General features: G+C 42.6%; 2 protein-coding genes across 6 annotated transcripts in view; one reads left to right on the forward strand and one right to left on the reverse strand.

Annotated features, from left to right (window-relative positions):
* Positions 1 to 419: 419 nt before the first annotated feature.
* Positions 420 to 7,542, reverse strand: LOC136717199 (cation channel sperm-associated protein 1-like). The gene is made up of 12 exons (XM_066694693.1): positions 7,177 to 7,542; positions 4,125 to 4,233; positions 3,804 to 4,004; positions 3,427 to 3,540; positions 3,004 to 3,163; positions 2,636 to 2,727; positions 2,230 to 2,373; positions 2,014 to 2,077; positions 1,693 to 1,756; positions 1,313 to 1,364; positions 927 to 981; positions 420 to 615 (listed from the first exon to the last, which is right to left on the reverse strand). The coding sequence occupies exons 1-12, from the start codon at positions 7,180 to 7,182 to the stop codon at positions 471 to 473; spliced, it is 1,206 nt and encodes a 401-aa protein (XP_066550790.1). The 5' UTR covers positions 7,183 to 7,542; the 3' UTR covers positions 420 to 470.
* Positions 7,543 to 7,610: 68 nt separating this feature from the next.
* ralgapa1 (Ral GTPase activating protein catalytic subunit alpha 1) overlaps positions 7,611 to 16,496 on the forward strand; it is a 54,816-nt gene continuing 45,930 nt past the window's right edge. For 4 of the 5 annotated variants that reach the window (XR_010805197.1, XM_066694689.1, XM_066694691.1 and 1 more), the window contains exons 1-7: positions 7,611 to 7,963; positions 12,667 to 12,777; positions 13,770 to 13,819; positions 14,399 to 14,456; positions 15,010 to 15,053; positions 15,294 to 15,471; positions 15,568 to 15,683. Coding sequence is in view for 4 of the 5 variants with exons in the window: in XM_066694689.1 (XP_066550786.1) it covers positions 7,858 to 7,963; positions 12,667 to 12,777; positions 13,770 to 13,819; positions 14,399 to 14,456; positions 15,010 to 15,053; positions 15,294 to 15,471; positions 15,568 to 15,683 (663 nt within the window). In the remaining variant the exon portion in view is untranslated. The remainder of the gene's footprint in view (positions 7,964 to 12,666; positions 12,778 to 13,769; positions 13,820 to 14,398; positions 14,457 to 15,009; positions 15,054 to 15,293; positions 15,472 to 15,567; positions 15,684 to 16,496) is intronic. The other variant, XM_066694690.1, reaches the window with a different exon arrangement.

Here is a 16,496-nt window from a genome sequence, read left to right on the forward strand (position 1 = left end):
TCTGGAAGCGCCGTAACCAATTTTGTGAAACGTTATAGCCACGTTTTCCGTATTTATTTAGACTACCCCCCCCCCCCCCCCCCCCGTTTTCTCATCTAACTGCTATTGATTTTAATAATCGGCATCTTCTGCTGTGAGACATGTTCCACCTGTAACAGGAATTTCTCTCACTGCTCCTCACACACCGGTGTGGTCAGCCTCGGCCGGCAGCAGGCAGCCTGGTGTGTCGTCTCTCTTCCTCCTCCTGTCCATCGTCTTCTTTTGTTCAGTTGAAACTTTATATGTTTCATCCCAACCAATCATAATCATATTGGGACACCTCTATACCATGAGTTGAGCCCTTAGAACTCAGCCACACAAAACATTCACATAGAAAAGGGCACAAAAAGAAAACTCATCGTATATTGTTTGTGTTTTTATTTCAGAAATAATGGTTGGGGTGGTCGGCGCTGCTCCAAACACCGGTCCGGCTATGGGGCTTGCTGTGTGTCCTCCTTCAGCCCGAAGGCTTTATCGAAGAGGCGGTTGGTAATGCGGGCCTGCGCCTCGTAGGTGCCCTGGAGCTTTTTGATTTTGGCCACAATCTCATAGTACCTGTCCACCAGCTGGTCCTCGCTGTGGACAGAGGGAGAAATCATGGTTATGGCACAGGTCCGACCTCATTGTGCATCAGCTCGTTAGGGTGACATCACCGCCCTTTGTGTAAGGGGGAGACAATGATAAGTATGACAATATCTCATATTTGTATAGTGCCTTTCATACTGCAGCATCCCAAACTGCTTTCTAATTAGAAGGTGACTCGCTCTGAGGTGTAGCCCTCCGCAGTTGGGGGCCAGAGCTCGGCACACTGCAGAGGAGGTGGAGGAGTAAGGAGGAGAGGGGGCTGATTGAACTGCAGCGGGATTTGTGTCTGTCGGACATCCTACCTGAATTCCACTTCATCGCCGTGCTGCTCCGTGGTTGTCTGTTCAACTCCGTTCTCTTCATCAAAACAAAAACAAACAACTACTGCCTCAGTAAAGAGCTTTGTGTTGACTTTTACTATGGGTTTCACACTGTTTTACAGCAGCTTCCTGTGGTTTTAACCCACTACCACAGCATCACCCATTGAATACCAGAGTAAAAATGCCTGTATTTACAAAATATAAAAATGTTGTATTGGTGGGCAGAAAGCAACTGGATGCAATATGACTTATACAGGCGGGGAAAACCACATTGGTGTCTCCAGCCCCTTCTTCAGATCCCACAGAACCCTGCCTGTGTTTGCGTTTTAAATTTGAATTAGAAGTTCCTAATTTCTTTCTCGACTCACCTGTGGTCTTCACCAGATCTGCGTCTTCCTGAAACTCCTCCAAGGAGACGGACTGGAAAGGAGAGAAATCAGGGAAGAGGATCAAATGTGGGAATGAAAGAGAAATTCTTCACATACTTTTTTAAAAGTTTGTGTTTTCAGATATAACTATTGTGGATAATGTGACTGGGCAACGATCGTATAGCTGTAACAGCACAGCGTGGTCGTGGGGGCGATGTCTGACAACATTGTTCTGATTAAAATAAAATGCAGCCTCACTGCAATATCACTGTCGGGAACAGAAAGTAACACAATTTGAAATTTGAAAACACGAAAAAACCTGGCAGACAACCTAACGCACTATAAATACTGACCACCTCACATGTTACCATCCATCTTACCTGCACGGTTTTCGTCTTCATGCTTCTGACCAAGACGTTATCGATCAGGACAGCAACGAACAGACTGCGGGGGACAGACGGAAGAGATCAGGGTAGACAGCCCGAAACACATTTGAAACCTTCTTCAGTTCCCTGACCAGAGCGATTGACTGCTGGGCTGGACCCCTTGCCAGGTGAACACACATCTGTGGTTTGGATCTGGCGCAGGAGAACGATGTGGAAACACATCCGCGATACAGATAAGAGCTTCCCAGATAACGGATTTCATCTGGGCAGTGTCGTGGAGGTTGTGGTGTTGGTGTATTTTTGGTTCTGACTTACTTTAACAAGATGATATACTGCACCACAATGTACAGCACCAGGAAGATGATGATGTAGCCAGATCCTGTGAGAGAGAAAAATACCCTCCAAGTTACTTTTCAACCTAAAATATACCACAGGAGATTTACACTTCTATTCCTGGTCTACCAGAGTAAACATCCTGGCATCCCCACTCGGCTCTCTAGTCTAATCTCCGGTGTGTGTCCACCGACTCACCATTGTCTCGACTGGTGAAGTAGATGAGGCACCAGTCATCCAGCGTGAGCACCTGGAAGAGGGTGAGGCAGCTCTGGAACAAGTTGCCGAAGCGGTCCGGGTCCGAGTCATAAAACACCTGCCTGAAGATCATGGCAAACATGACTGGGCGAGGGACAGGTGTCAAGGGTCCTGCAAGAGACTCTGGAGATGCCTATGCTGGGTCAGTTTCGGGAGGCATGGCGATTTATACACCCCAGACTTACATTGGAGTATTACAGTTCATGCAGTATTTGTGTAAACATTTGACTGCCACCCCACTGAAATCAATGAAAGATGCTGCCGGCAACCAAATCTCAAAATTAACAGTAAAGACATAGTATCATGTGATGCCTGTTCACTATTGGCAGAGGAGATGTATGGATACAGAGGACGGTGAGCATCATCATGAGGATTGTCCCCAAGGACTGGAGGGACTGCAGACAGATCGTTATCAGGGTCTGGAGGGAATTCACGAATCTGGAGGGACGACACAGAGGGAGTCAGTGAGCACAGCAGGACACGGGACACACAAGAGACACAGAGTCCAGCGCATTGGATAGGAGCTGCCTTGGCTAAGAGATCAAAATATACCCATAGATAGAGGAGGAGCAGTCAGGGGAGAGAAGGAACGTCAGGAAGGAGGTAGTGGAATGGAAGGAGAGATCCAGTTCAGTTAGAGATGTAGGGAAACAGAAGGGAGAGAAGGTGGGCAGGGGAGATGAGGGGACAAGAATGGAGAGGTGGAGCATGTACCGGATGGTGCGCAGGACTCGTAAGGACCGGATCACCCTGATGCTCTTCATGATGCGCAGGATGCGGAAGGCCGTAGAGGCGGACCCTCCCTGGAAGCTGTGGGCCGATTGGATGAGGGGCAGGAGGAAGTCGATGAGGCTCGTGAGGAGGATGATGAAGTCTGTGGAAGAGGGAAGAGGGCTGTCAAAGTGGGGCACGGCAGCAGAACAAGGTTGGCAGCTGCAGTGGAGACCCCTTCAGTGGAGAAGACCCTAAAGGTCACCCTGCGCAGTGACCAAAGTAACCAGCTGAGCTATTGGTTACTTGTTCGCTGAAGTGACCTTGAACGCTGACCTGATGATAATTAGAGAGGGCCAATGCAGTCATTTAGATGAAATAAATAATTTCATGTTTGGCTGGACCACGGACAACAGGGTAGCTCACCTAGGACATTCCAAGCATTCTTGAAGAAAGCTCTGCCCCACACAAAGAACTTCATCAAAAACTCCGCCAGGTAGATGGCCAAGAAGATGCAATCGATCACACTCAAGTTCCAGCCTGGGCAAAGAGAGAGAGAGAGAGAGAGAGAGAGAGAGAGAGAGAGACAGAGAGTGAGAGGGCACAGGAAACCGGGGAAAGGTGAAGGAGATTATAAACAGGAGGTTAGCTGACTTGCCGAACAGGAACCAACAAGGTGACTCGCATTTGTTCAAATGAGCTAGATGGAACCAGAGGGCTGTCATCTTTGGTGACCTTTCTTGGGCTCTTGTGTTCTAAAATCTGAGCCGCCCCTTGTTTAACTGTGCCAGCCCCCTCCTTACCTTCAACCACTGTCACGCTGTCAAAGGTCTGTGCCACCAGCCTGACTGTGTTGAGAAGCACGATGACCAGGATGAACCTTTCAAAGATGTGCAATTCGCAGAAGGCGAAGGTGAGCCGGTGGAGGTGGCCATACAGGATCGTGGCGCTGTCCCAGAGTCGGCCCAGCCTTCCACGGAGAGACCTCCACTTCCTGTCCACTGCTAAGGAGAGTCATGGAGAACAGTGGGTCATGGCATGAAGGAGAGCGTAATTTACAATTCTCTCTGGACTCCAGGAAGCCATCTTTCCCACCCTGTGAAGGTGTAGGTATCTGTACTCACCTGTGCTAGACAACTGGTGTGTTTCACTAGAGACCTCTTGTGGGGGGATACCCTCTCCTGGGACTGTCACGTTGTCCATCTCTCTGTCCATACAGCTATATTGGTAAAACTAAATGGCAAAGCATGGAGCAATGAGATTTCACACACCAAACCAATGAGAAACTTCAAGTACTAGCCGAACTCAGAACCATTGCAACCTTTGTTCTGTTCAGAAGAGCATTTTAATGGCACTGTTCTTTTATTCTACAGTGCTGAAGTAGGGCTTATTACTATGTCACAATACACTATATAACATAAAGGGCTAATCCTGGATTTCAGAGCATGGTTTAGGGGCCTGAATCTGTTGCATAATCACACAGTAGGTTTTGTAATAAAATTCCACAATAATTAATTAAATGGACTACACTGGTCTTATTTGACATTCAAGCATTTTTTTGGCCAGGCTGCACTGTATTTGCAAATGTTTGAATATACACCGATCAGCCATAACATTATGACCACTGACAGGTGAAGTGAATAACACTGATCATCTCGTTATCATGGCGCCTGTCAGTGGGTGGGATATATTAGGCAGCAAGTGAACATTTTGTCCTCAAAGTTGATGTGTTAGAAGCAGGAAAAATGGGCAGCGTAAGGATCTGAGCGACTTTGACAAGGGCCAGATTGTGATGGCTAGACGACTGGGTCAGAGCATCTCCAAAACTGCAGCTCTTGTGGGGTGTTCCCGGTCTGCAGTGGTCAGTACCTATCAAAAGTTGTTCAAGGAATTAAAAGCGATGAACCGGCGACAGGGTCATGGGAGGCCAAGGCTCACTGAAAAAGTGCTGAAAAAGTGAATGCTGGTTCTGATAGAAAGGTGTCAGAACACACAGTGCATCACAGTTTGTTGCGTATGGGGCTACGTAGCCGCAGACTAGTCAGGGTGCCCATGCTGACCCCTGTCCACTGTCCGAAAGCGCCTACAATGGGCACGTGAGCATCAGAACTGGACCACGGAGCAATGGAAGAAGGTGGCCTGGTCTGATGAATCACAAGTTCAAGGTGTTGACTTGGCCTCCAAAGTCCCCAGATCTCAATCCAACTTACAACAATCCTCGCAACTTACAGGACTTAAAGGATCTGCTGCTAACGTCTTGGTGCCAGATACCACAGCACACCTTCAGAGGTCTAGTGGAGTCCATGCCTCGACAGGTCAGGGCTGTTTTGGTGGCAAAAGGGGGACCTACACAATATTAGGCAGGTGGTCATAATGTTATGGCTGATCGGTGTAACTAAAAAGCACAAAACAATGACATTTGACACATTTGCAGTCAAACAACACTTGAAGATGGCTGAGCTTTATATAATCTTACAATCAAGGTGTTGGAAGAACGCTGCAAAATCCACAACACATGCACAAATACAATCAAGATACTTATTTCTAATGACTGTTACTTTCAAAGTGAACAATGGACTTCACTAGACCTTAGAATTATGCTTCTCAAATTGTCAGTTTTGTTCAGCATTTGACCCCTAAATTGATTAACGCTTCATTTTCAGTTGCTCTCAGCTCTTAAACAGTTGGAGAACCACTGCTTCCCAATTAAGGTCAAGTTTGTTTACCTTACAACTTTTTGGGTTAAAAAGACAAAAGACATTTGTAACTGTTCATGTACATTTTTCATGTAACATGAACACTACAGCTTGACAAAGGAGGTTCTGTTAATATTGTGAACAGTGTAACAAGTAGGAATTGACAAGACAACTTTTTTTGACACAGTAAGGTTGCTTTGGTCTTTTTTAAAACCATTTATATTTATTGTAATTTACCAGAGTTTCTAGCAGCTACACCGATCAGCCATAACATTATGAGCACCTGCCTAATATTGTGTAGGTCCACCTTTTGCCGCCAAAACAGCCCTGACCCGTTGAGGCATGGACTCCACTAGACCTCTGAAGGTGTGCTGTGGTATCTGGCACCAAGACGTTAGCAGCAGATCCTTTAAGTCCTGTAAGTTGTGAGATGGGGCCTCCATGGATCGGACTGCAACGCACTGTGTGTTCTGACACCTTTATATCAGAACCAGCATTCACTTTTTCAGCAATTTGACCCTGTCGCTGGTTCACCGCTTTTCCTTCCTTGGCCACTTTTGATAGGTACTGTCCACTGCAGACTGGGAACACCCCACAAGAGCTGCAGTTTTGGAGATGCTCTGACCCAGTCGTCTAGCCATCACAATGTGGCCCTTGTCAAAGTCGCTCAGATCCTTACGCTGCCCATTTTTCCTGCTTCTAACACATCAACATTGAGGACAAAATGTTCACTTGCTGCCTAATATATCCCACCCACTGACAGGTGCCATGATAACGAGATTATCAGTGTTATTCACTTCACCTGTCAGTGCTCGTAATGTTATGGCTGATCGGTGTATGCTGAGATGTGACGCAACTTTCAATTGTTCCGAAAAAAATTGCTTTAAATAAACTTTTACCCTTTTCTGTTCCACTTTCACTACGCTTATCCATTAAAAGACACTCCTGCTTTATGCAAAAAGTACTGTCACAAACACAGAAAATTTAAATTCAATTTAGAGGTCTAAATTGCACTTCAACAAGGGTATAGTAAGTATACATACATTTGGAGACTATACTGTACTATACTAGAGATACAAATACCATCCAAACATGTATATTTGTTAAGCAAACATGATTTATCTTCCCATACTTTTCTATACACAGTATTGAACTGCATAGGCTACATTTCGTGTGATTTACTGTTATAGTTACAGTGATTATATTATCACTCAAGATGGCCGTGCGACGTCTCACTCAAACTCGTTGAGTTTATAAACAGACTGATTGGACCAGACATTGCAATCGATGGACGAACTCGCCAGTTGTAATTCACGGCATGCCAGGCGTATCCAGAAGTCATAATCTGGACATTATTATTCATTATTAGTTAGTAGTTTTACACCTGTATCTTTAATGAGCCAGAAAATCTATAAACACTAAGGCAAATAATAAAGATAACTTCCCAAAACGTATTGTTTTCAATCGAGCAATATAGTACCATCATTCTGGGGTATGAACATGCCGGCTTTCCTCGCCCGTCCGGACGAGTCTTTTTCCGCTCTGTGTAGGAATGTAACCTCCCGCCGATGTATATTTATATTTAAATAAATAAAGGCGAATAAAACACAAACGCGGCCTAAAAAAGATGACAATCCAACCAACACCGGCAGCGTGCGGGGGTTTCCATGACAACGGAGCCCTACATTTGCAGTAAACGAGCGAAACACAAACCCGGAAGCAACATAACGTGGAAATAACAACTAATTCACCACATCAAACAAGACACGTCTCCCTGCTGTCTAGGTTTGTGTTTTCTGGCAAAGTTTAAAAAAAATCTATATGGCCGTAGAAGGTTCCCCCCCCCTTCTAAGTATAAGGTGTTGGATTGCTCTGCTTTCGATTAACTTGTTTTTCTCCTCTGGAACGCTCCGCCATGTTTTCGGATATTGATTCAGTTTTGGGGGAAAGAGGTGTGTTGTGTTGTGGTGGGAAGGTGTAGTCGTCTGTGATTTTCCTGCACAATGCACACCTCCCCGCGCCTTTTATTTATTTATTTACCTTTTATGACACGGAGAGGCGTGTGAAGTCGCCTCGCTTTTCAATGCGAGCGAACCGCAACCTCTCTCTTTTTTTAATTTGAAGATCCACGGAGGCTGGAGTCCCCCTTCTGGCTTTCGGCATGTTTTCTAAAAAACCGCATGGGGACGTCAAGAAATCAACCCAGAAAGTGCTGGATCCCAAGAAGGACGTCTTGACTCGCCTCAAACATCTACGGATCGTCATAGGTGAGTTTTACAAACCAGCACAACATGAAAACAGGGGACTTCATTGCGTTGCCTCTGCAACAGCTCTGTCTGCCTGACTGAGGCTGCAGAGACGAGCCCTCTGACATGTGATATATGGGTATGTGCTGGTGTTGTATGATGTGAAATGTGCATATATGGGTATGCAATGCAATGGCAACTTTCTTGTGTTGATAATGAAGCAAGATTATTATTGCTCGTAGGATTGTGTGCATCTTTTTATTGGCACACACCAAAAAACAACGGTGTAAGGGTTAAGGCTTCCACCCTATTCTTCTGCAATAAAACAATGCGTTTAGAAATGGCTAATTCTCAACAGTGTGAATCTGATTGGTTGGCAAATCTCTGTTGAAATGCTTGATCATTGAATACCTCCTTTTTAATCTCTTCCCCAAATAGAAATAGGCTACATTTTTTTTTTTTTAGATCTAGTTTGCAGAATATTGATACAGGATACAATGGATAGGTTATCCCAAGTTAAAGTATAAACCTCAAATAATCTGATCATAATTATTAACTATTTTAAAGATCTTGTCAAACAAAACACATTAATTGATATGTTGATACCCCAGTGTTAATTGATCACATGCACACACACACAATAACAATCCACAGCTGTCGCAATAAACAAATGCATAATACAGTAAGAATGATTCACAAGGAGAGAAGGCCAGTTCATCCCTGAATCGTATCTACCTTGTTTTTTGTGAACTATAAAAATGTAGTTTTATATAATCCCACAACTCTGTGTAAAGAAGTGGGACTGTCTTCAGTATGCAATCACAATTTCTCCAGATCTCGTTGTTACCATTTGGGTCAACCTTGTCAGGGGTGGATTTGGGTTTTTACATACTTCTATCTACACAGTCCCTCTCCACAATCTCCTCTTCAGAACTAAAGATTTTCAGTTTATTTCATGTATATTATTTTCTTTTGAGTCCAGCATCTATTCTTCAAATTCACCATCATAAATAATCCAATCACTTTGATTGCTCCCGAGGCTGTGTGTTACTGGGGTTCAGTCAGTAGTTTCAGGAATGTGCTTCATGGGTAGTGTGCTCCTCATGTGAAGGCTTCGTCTATGTAAGTGTTTGATCTGCGGCAACGTGCGTGAACAGCTATTTCCTGAGGGATTTGTCAGATAAAACAAAAAACAAAATGCAGAATGCTTCAATAAGAACCTACAGGAAAGTCTCGAAAGTGAACTGTACTCAGCATTTCATTTTTTATTTTAGTAGTTAAAAAGTGGTGTTGGTTGATCACTGGGCTTCATATTTTATTTTTCAATGTAGAGCATCAATATGTTTTCCACAAATATGATAATATTGCCCAATTACTAGCAGATCAAATCTATCATGTACTGAACTGAATCATCAGTATCTCATAATATCCATCTCAAGTCCTTTCCAGATATTGGACTTTTTGTTATGCTATCTTTTAGCCATTGGGACAGGTACAGAGACCTTGTCACTGTTTCATTCTTCGTTAGTTCAGTCAACTGAAGAAGTCTTGACCTTTTCTGGATTTTAGTCCATTGCTGAAACATACAGGATTGCTCTTATCGATGTACGTTTGCTATTTTAGTTCAGGAAATACTTTTTTGATGCTCTGGTTAGTTCTCTCTAGGTGCCAGAAGTGGAAGTGAGCTTCTGAGGGTTGAGTCCTGGGTGTGCCTTACTGAAACTCACAGAGGTGTGTGGGGGGTTCAGGCTCTGTTTTTCAGTCATCTTATTCATTCGTTGAATGGCGCTAAATGGCAAAAAGGGCAACATTAAAGCCAACCTATAGCCTCTGAAATGTGTTCACAGGACGTTAACATTATGTCGTTGCACGTTTCAGAAATAAAACTGTACTGGAGCGTTGCAACACAGCAGGTTTTTGAAACCATAAAAGGAAATTCCTGGTCACCCATCTGAAACAGAGAGGAGGATTATTAATACATTCTCATATGCTCAGTTCAGATGAAATGTCAAAAGTTAGATTTTTCCGGGAGTGGGAATTTAAACTATGCATATGTTTTTTTTGTTTTTTTTTTGTGTGTGTAAATGCTTTTGATATTAGTTTAAGCAACTGCATCACAGGCTACAGGTGTGGTGTTTGACATTGTAGGCAGATTGTTGACAGTTACCTTGAAATCATGGTTAAAGCTCTCTTTATAACCTTGCTAAAGGCAGAGAGCAGTGTGTTAATGCAGTTGGAGATTGGCAGCTAGAGCAGGACCTAGCAACATATCGTCCTTAATCATTTAAAGAAAGCTGTGTTCAGTGCAGCTTTTTAACTCTGCTGTGTTCAGAGAGCAGGATATTTATGCCGTTTAAATTTGTAGTCAAATCTGAGAACGCATTACATTCTGGTAATAGTTGGGCTAATGCCATTCCATTCGTTCTGTCCTCATACAACGAAAAAGTGTTCATGTTTAAAGACTGATCTTAACATTTATAATTAGTGTAAAACTTCCCGTGCTCCAAATATGCACCTGTGTTTAAGTCAGAAGTGCATCAATAGGCGACTCCAGCACTTGCAGGCAATCCTACAGCCTTCCAGTTTGAAGATTACGAGGGGTTGGGTTGAAACTTGAAAGGCTCATGATGTGGTTCTATAAACTTGAAGAAGAGGAAATTCAATTTGTTTGTAATTACACTGGGCTGTTCCAGGCAACTGGTAATGACATTTCCTCATCTGTTTTGATACCGGAGTTCAGCTGCACAGAATATCAGTACTGATCAACAAGTTAATGTTCCCTGTTTCATGTCATTGTAGAGTTAAACTTAGATTGTAGTGAATGAGGAGGAATCTCCCCACTGACTGGAGGAGGAATAGGTCACTGCTCTTTGGCTGATGGTTTCTTTATGGTTAGGGAGGTGGTCTGCAATAGGAAATTGGCCTTCAATGCATAAAAAGGCACAAAACATTCTCTAGTTTCATTCATTTGAGCAATTCAACGAATACATCCCAATACTGCTATGCTTGTTAATGGGGGTAATGGTCCTCTAGACTTCAGGGAAGGAATAACTGCATGAGCTTGTTGTTCCTGAATAAATCCAGTGGAATTATGTGTTAAGTGGAATTTTTAATCTATCAACTCTGAGCAGCATCTGAAAGTACAACTCCTCCACTCTACAACTTTACTGCAACAAGTTTAAATGAAGACAGTCTGCTGGGCATCTGCTGAAGTTACAGTGTTTATCTTGACAGAATCTTTCTTGTAACCTTGAAATAAATTATGAAATATTTTCTAATGTTCCAGCTTGCCTTCACAGGCAGTAGTGAACCAGCCATTTCTAAGTCATCCGTTTGGCAAAGAGAGTCTTCAAACTTACTAGAAATGCTTTGAAGCCAACATCGCATTAAAGGTGAAAGATGAGGCCTTTTCTGCTACACTGTACCAACAAATCCAATCAGATCAAATAAATATTAGGCTTATTTGGGGGTTAGATTTTCTTGTATGGTGATTAATGTGAATCAGAGATGGTAAATATTGACTTTGGTGCCGTGGCTGCTCAAGGTGTGGCTTTATCCCATCAACGTTGTGAGAAATACAGCAACCCTCAGACGTCGGGTGTTCTCTGTATAATAAATACAGATATTTTTGATTGGAAGATATGTGTATGACGTTCATCCTTCGTTTGGCAAGGTTGTTCAGCAACTAACTTGCTGCCTGGTAATCCCTAATGCCTTTCTCGCGACACTCTGCACATTTAAAGGTTTCTCTCTGTGCTTTTGCAAACATTTAATGTAATCAGTATTTAACAGACCTCAGTGTGCGCGCTGTCTAATACCACATGCTTTTGTGATGCTGCTCTAGCTCAAATTTGTCAAGTATAATCCCTGGCTGTACTCTGTAGGGTGTTAGAAATACACATTGATTTTTACAGGTTTGTACTGCTATAAATGTACAACCCTGCCTCCCGCCTTTACATTTTCCATAGATATTTTTTACTCAGTGTTGCTGCAGACTCAATGGTCTACTTAGACTTCTCTGTCTGGGTCTTCCCACACACCATCCAAAACAACAATGGGCGTTGTTACACCTAAAGCAACTTACACAATGTGTTGGTTAGTGTCTAGGCCAGCTTTAGGTTTATCCTTTAAAGGAATCCACAACATGTATTTCATGTTTTCGATCGAGTGCAAGTCCAAGGAATTCTTTGTCAACCCCAGAATGTTTGAACTTCAGAATATTTCACATTGGCCCAGTTCCCAGCAACGGCAGTAAAGTAGAACAGGCACCTTTCACTTCCTGCATGTGACAATACAGAAATGGAAAGAATTGATACGGTTGTCACTCTACTGTGATGTATTCTCTTCTGAAGCAGGGTTGGTTTCTATGTTGATTCGGATGTCTCTGACCTGGACTCGGGTCTCAGGTCTAAGTGGGGTTTCTAGGAATTAGAGTGTAGAGGAGCTTCCACTAAGTTATCTCCGAGTTTTGGTTTTATTTTATTCATTGCCTTTGATCCAGTTGTAGCTCAAAATGAAAACGTTCAAATGTAGGCTTTTGGAATCTTGCGTCATACAGTGTTATGGTTTATAAACTCGCATCTGATTTTGATTAATTGCTGCCTTGTTTCTCAGACTTCTTTATTGGATTAAGTGGTGGAAAGTCATCTCACCACTGTGTACATTGGGCATCTACAATATTGTATTAATACCTTTTATATCTGCTTGTATCATTCTCTCCGTAGAAAATGCAGATTCCATTGATCTGAAGAATTTCTTTGACCAGAACTATTCCCACATCTACTATGTTTTCTTTGAAAATTTTGTGACAATTGAAGTGAGTCTGAAGCAAAAAGGTAAGGAACTGTCCTCGTTAATAAGACGCTGTCTTGTGCAGCTTCATTAACAAAGTCTGCACGTCCTCCTGGAGCAAGAGAACAGAAGGGGAGAAATTCCCATATCTGCATGTATGAATTCCCCCTCCCTCCTTTTGGATACATCCCACCCCTCCCTCCATTTGTTTATTTTCACGGTCTATAAATAGGCTTTTTTTTGCACGATTCTGTCGGTCATGTAGTAAGGTTTCCGTTTTGCATGGATTCACTTAATTTTGAGATACACTACATGGCAGCTTTAAAATGTCTGAAATAACAGCTTAATCTAATGTACTAATAAACTGGACAAGAACGAGGAAATGGATATGGCACTGTCTTGAAGTTGTCGTTTTCTTTTTGTCAGTTTTTGCAATATGACTGACATGACACACATCTGTTTTACTTCGCTCCCTGGGCTGAAATGAGTATTTAATATAAAGTTTTCCCCCAGAATCAACTCTCCAACACACACATGCACAAAGTCAATGTGTGTGTCGGAGAGATGATTGCTCCATACCATTTTCTATCAGGCATGTAACAGATGCCATCTAAGATTTTATGGCTTTGTTTTTCTTTTCCTTTTTATGTTAATTATTAGATTGTTGCTCAGTTCTACCCCTTTTGGTCTGTTGCCATTGTTTGTGACAGTACAAGGAACTTGACTATTGCTTAACTTCCCTGACTATTTCTAAGCTTGTATGTGAAAGGATTGTGTGTGTGTAAATAAATAATTTGTCAAACAAAGTCAAACTTTGTTTCAATTTTTGGTAAAAACTATGGCATATGAAGAATTAGTCCTAATTATTTCAGTCACAATATATTTTACATAGAAAATGCATTGTTGTACTGTAAGCTACACAAATATTTTTGTACATTTAAAAACATCAGTATAATTAGTTTATTTTCCTTTGAAATGTTTTGCTTTGGATTTTGTATTTGCCTTTTCGCAATCTGTCTTGCTTCATGTGTTACAGGTCACAAATCACAAAGGGAAGAACTCGACTCCATTCTTTTTATATTTGAGGTAGGAATTCCAAACATCCCAGGTTTTTATCTTTTGGCCGAAACACTTAGCCACCTCCCCAGACACCGAGCCCCCCGGCTCAGACATGAGTGTCGCTAAGTGGCTGCTGGTGAAGGAGTGCGAAGGGTGGAGTGGATCCTGTCCCATTAGGGAGGCGAATGTGGCAGGAAAAGACACTTCACGTATGCTAGTGTTGAAAGGGAAATTCAAACAGAAATAGGAAAGACCGGAGCCAGAACGTCTTTCGTGTTTTCAGTGTTATTGTAACGTTTGTGATGCGTATGTAGATACAATGCTCAGTATTTGATCCTGCTCTGAGGCCAGCAGGACTGGGCGTTTTTCCCTTTTCACAATCTGAAGGTGATCCTGCAACTATTAAAGAGTAGTTAAAAGGCACAAGTATGTGGTTTTGGAGGGACATTGCACGGTTGTTTGTTTTTCTTGGTTTTGAACAGGGAGGCAATACAGACTTCAGAGTTTATGGTGGAAATATACACACAACATGCAGAACTGCATCTCTATCTGCACTAATTTAAATAAACTTATAATAACGCTTGTTTGTTTTGTTTACTTTTGTAGAAAATTTTACAGCTTCTTCCTGAGCGCATACAGGGGCGATGGCAGTTTCACAGCATTGGTAATTATACATTTTCTTTTCAGTCATATTAAGGCCAATATGATTTATAACAAATGTATGGTTCATTCAACCCAGTCATAGTATAAAATCAGGTTTGTCATGACCCTTCAGAGCCAGCTGGTGCTGAGCAGTATTGTGACGAACGCTATTTTCTAGGTTAATCAGCAATTAGGAGTGGGTAGATGTGGGATATGAATAGTGGCCTCTCCTTTTGTTTGCAGCTTTAGATCTTTTGTTGTCGTTTCCATTTTTTTCACAAACAACCTTTTTGAGAAAGTCATATTCACGTATCCCCCTCTGCATGCTTAGTTGACCTCAGGAGTGATGCTGAGTGAAGGGATGTTGCGTACGGTGGTCTCTTCTTTTCCTCAGTACTAAGGTCAGTTGCTGTAGGCTGCAGAGACCACCAAGAGTGAAGGAGAGAAAGCCAAGGGCTCGGTGAGAAGTTTCATCCCAGCCTGACCGAGAACTCTTACAAGTGTGGCCCTCGGGGCACTAATGAGGCCGCAGTTGAACGTGTGTTGTGTATTGAATATTTTTATGTCTTTTCTAGGCCTGATTTTAAAGAAACTTTTGCATACTGGGAACTCCTTAAAGGTAGGTGTATTTTCTGCCTTTTTGAATTTGTTTATATTGCATGTCAGGTGTTGATGAAATGTCTTTTTGTGTGTGTGGTTTTTAATAACGGTGAAAAACCGGTGAAGACATCTATGGATACAGTGTTTAAGATGTCTGTTCCTGAACACCAGGGATGAAAAGAGCTAAAAGACCATTTGGTTGATCAATTGCTTGATTTCTTGCTCGCTCACTTGATCAACGTATCGATCTTTGGTCCAGATCCGGCGTGAGGGCGTCCGTCTGTTCTTGCTGTGGATGCAGGCGCTCCAGACCAACTGCCTCCGAGAGCAGCTGTGGATGTTCGCCTGCCTGATCCCGGGCTTCCCAGCGCCGCACTCGGACCACGGCCCTCGCACCCTGGACCACCTCATCAACCCGCCCCTCAGTCTGCAAGAAAGTGAGCGTCTCTCGCACGGCCGAGGTGATAAAACGAGCCATTGCCGCGGCTCGTCGGAGGCCGTGGTAACAGCCGGGGTTTTTTTGTTTCCCGCAGCTCAAGTCACTCCGGAAGAGATCAGTCCTCTGGTCCCTCCGCAGTCCGGAGACAAGGGACAGGACGACCTCACCAGCTATTTCTTAGAAGCACTTTTGAAATATATGGTAATCCAGGTACACACCAACTTTAACTAACCCTACTAAGGTGCATGGTTTGAGTGGCTGCTTCAGACTCGTATCTTATCGCACGGCACGGATACCCAACACTGACCCCGTCCAGCTAGAAAATGTGCCTCTGAAAATCTTCTGCTTAACTAAATGTTTCCGCTTTTAATTGAACAAGAGAATTCTAAAAGCAATTAAAAATATACAGTTAGAATTAGTTTATTTCCTTTAATCCACAGCTACACCCTAAATGACTGAACATAAATTGTTTAAAGTATTATATATGAGAATGTTTTCAGCACTGAAATATGACTGTAAATGCAGGAATCTTACATATTTACTGAATGTAGGTTGAGATTAAATTAAAAAATAAACACAAGATAAAAACTTTATAAGGACACAAAGGCTTCGTGAGGAAAGGTTAATGACTTTGGTTTTCCATCACGGTTGAGGAATACTATAATGCTTAGTGAAAAAGCTTGCTAAGCCTTAGAAATATATCCTGTTACTCAGTAAACTACTTGTAATGCAGGATTTGTATTCCACCATGTTTACGTTCAGCTTGAAGTTCTGCACTTTGAAATGCCTGGTCAATTATGGACCTACTGTAATACAGCATGTCTTGGTATGGAAACCTGGCCATAGATTAAATATTTACTGTATGGATTATGCATTAATACTCAAGTGATTTCCACCAGGCTGGCTTGAAATCCAAAATGTAATGGGAAATTATTTGACGGCTCCTCAGAACTGGAAAAAAAATTCTTGTGTGGTTTATAAATATCTCGTAGGTCACTAGAGGAATTGTTGGCTGCTTAATAA

This window comes from Amia ocellicauda, chromosome 21 (genome assembly GCF_036373705.1).
Source record: "Amia ocellicauda isolate fAmiCal2 chromosome 21, fAmiCal2.hap1, whole genome shotgun sequence".
NCBI classification, from domain to species: domain Eukaryota; kingdom Metazoa; phylum Chordata; class Actinopteri; order Amiiformes; family Amiidae; genus Amia; species Amia ocellicauda.

What these genes read in the sequence shown, in the direction of transcription:
- LOC136717199 (XM_066694693.1), bottom strand. An exon ending in ACACCAGTTGTCTAGCACAG is followed by an intron (nt 4,005 to 4,124) that starts GTGAGTACAGAT and finishes GACTCTCCTTAG; the next exon opens with CAGTGGACAGGAAGTGGAGG. An exon ending in CGAGTCCTGCGCACCATCCG is followed by an intron (nt 2,728 to 3,003) that starts GTACATGCTCCA and finishes TCGTCCCTCCAG; the next exon opens with ATTCGTGAATTCCCTCCAGA.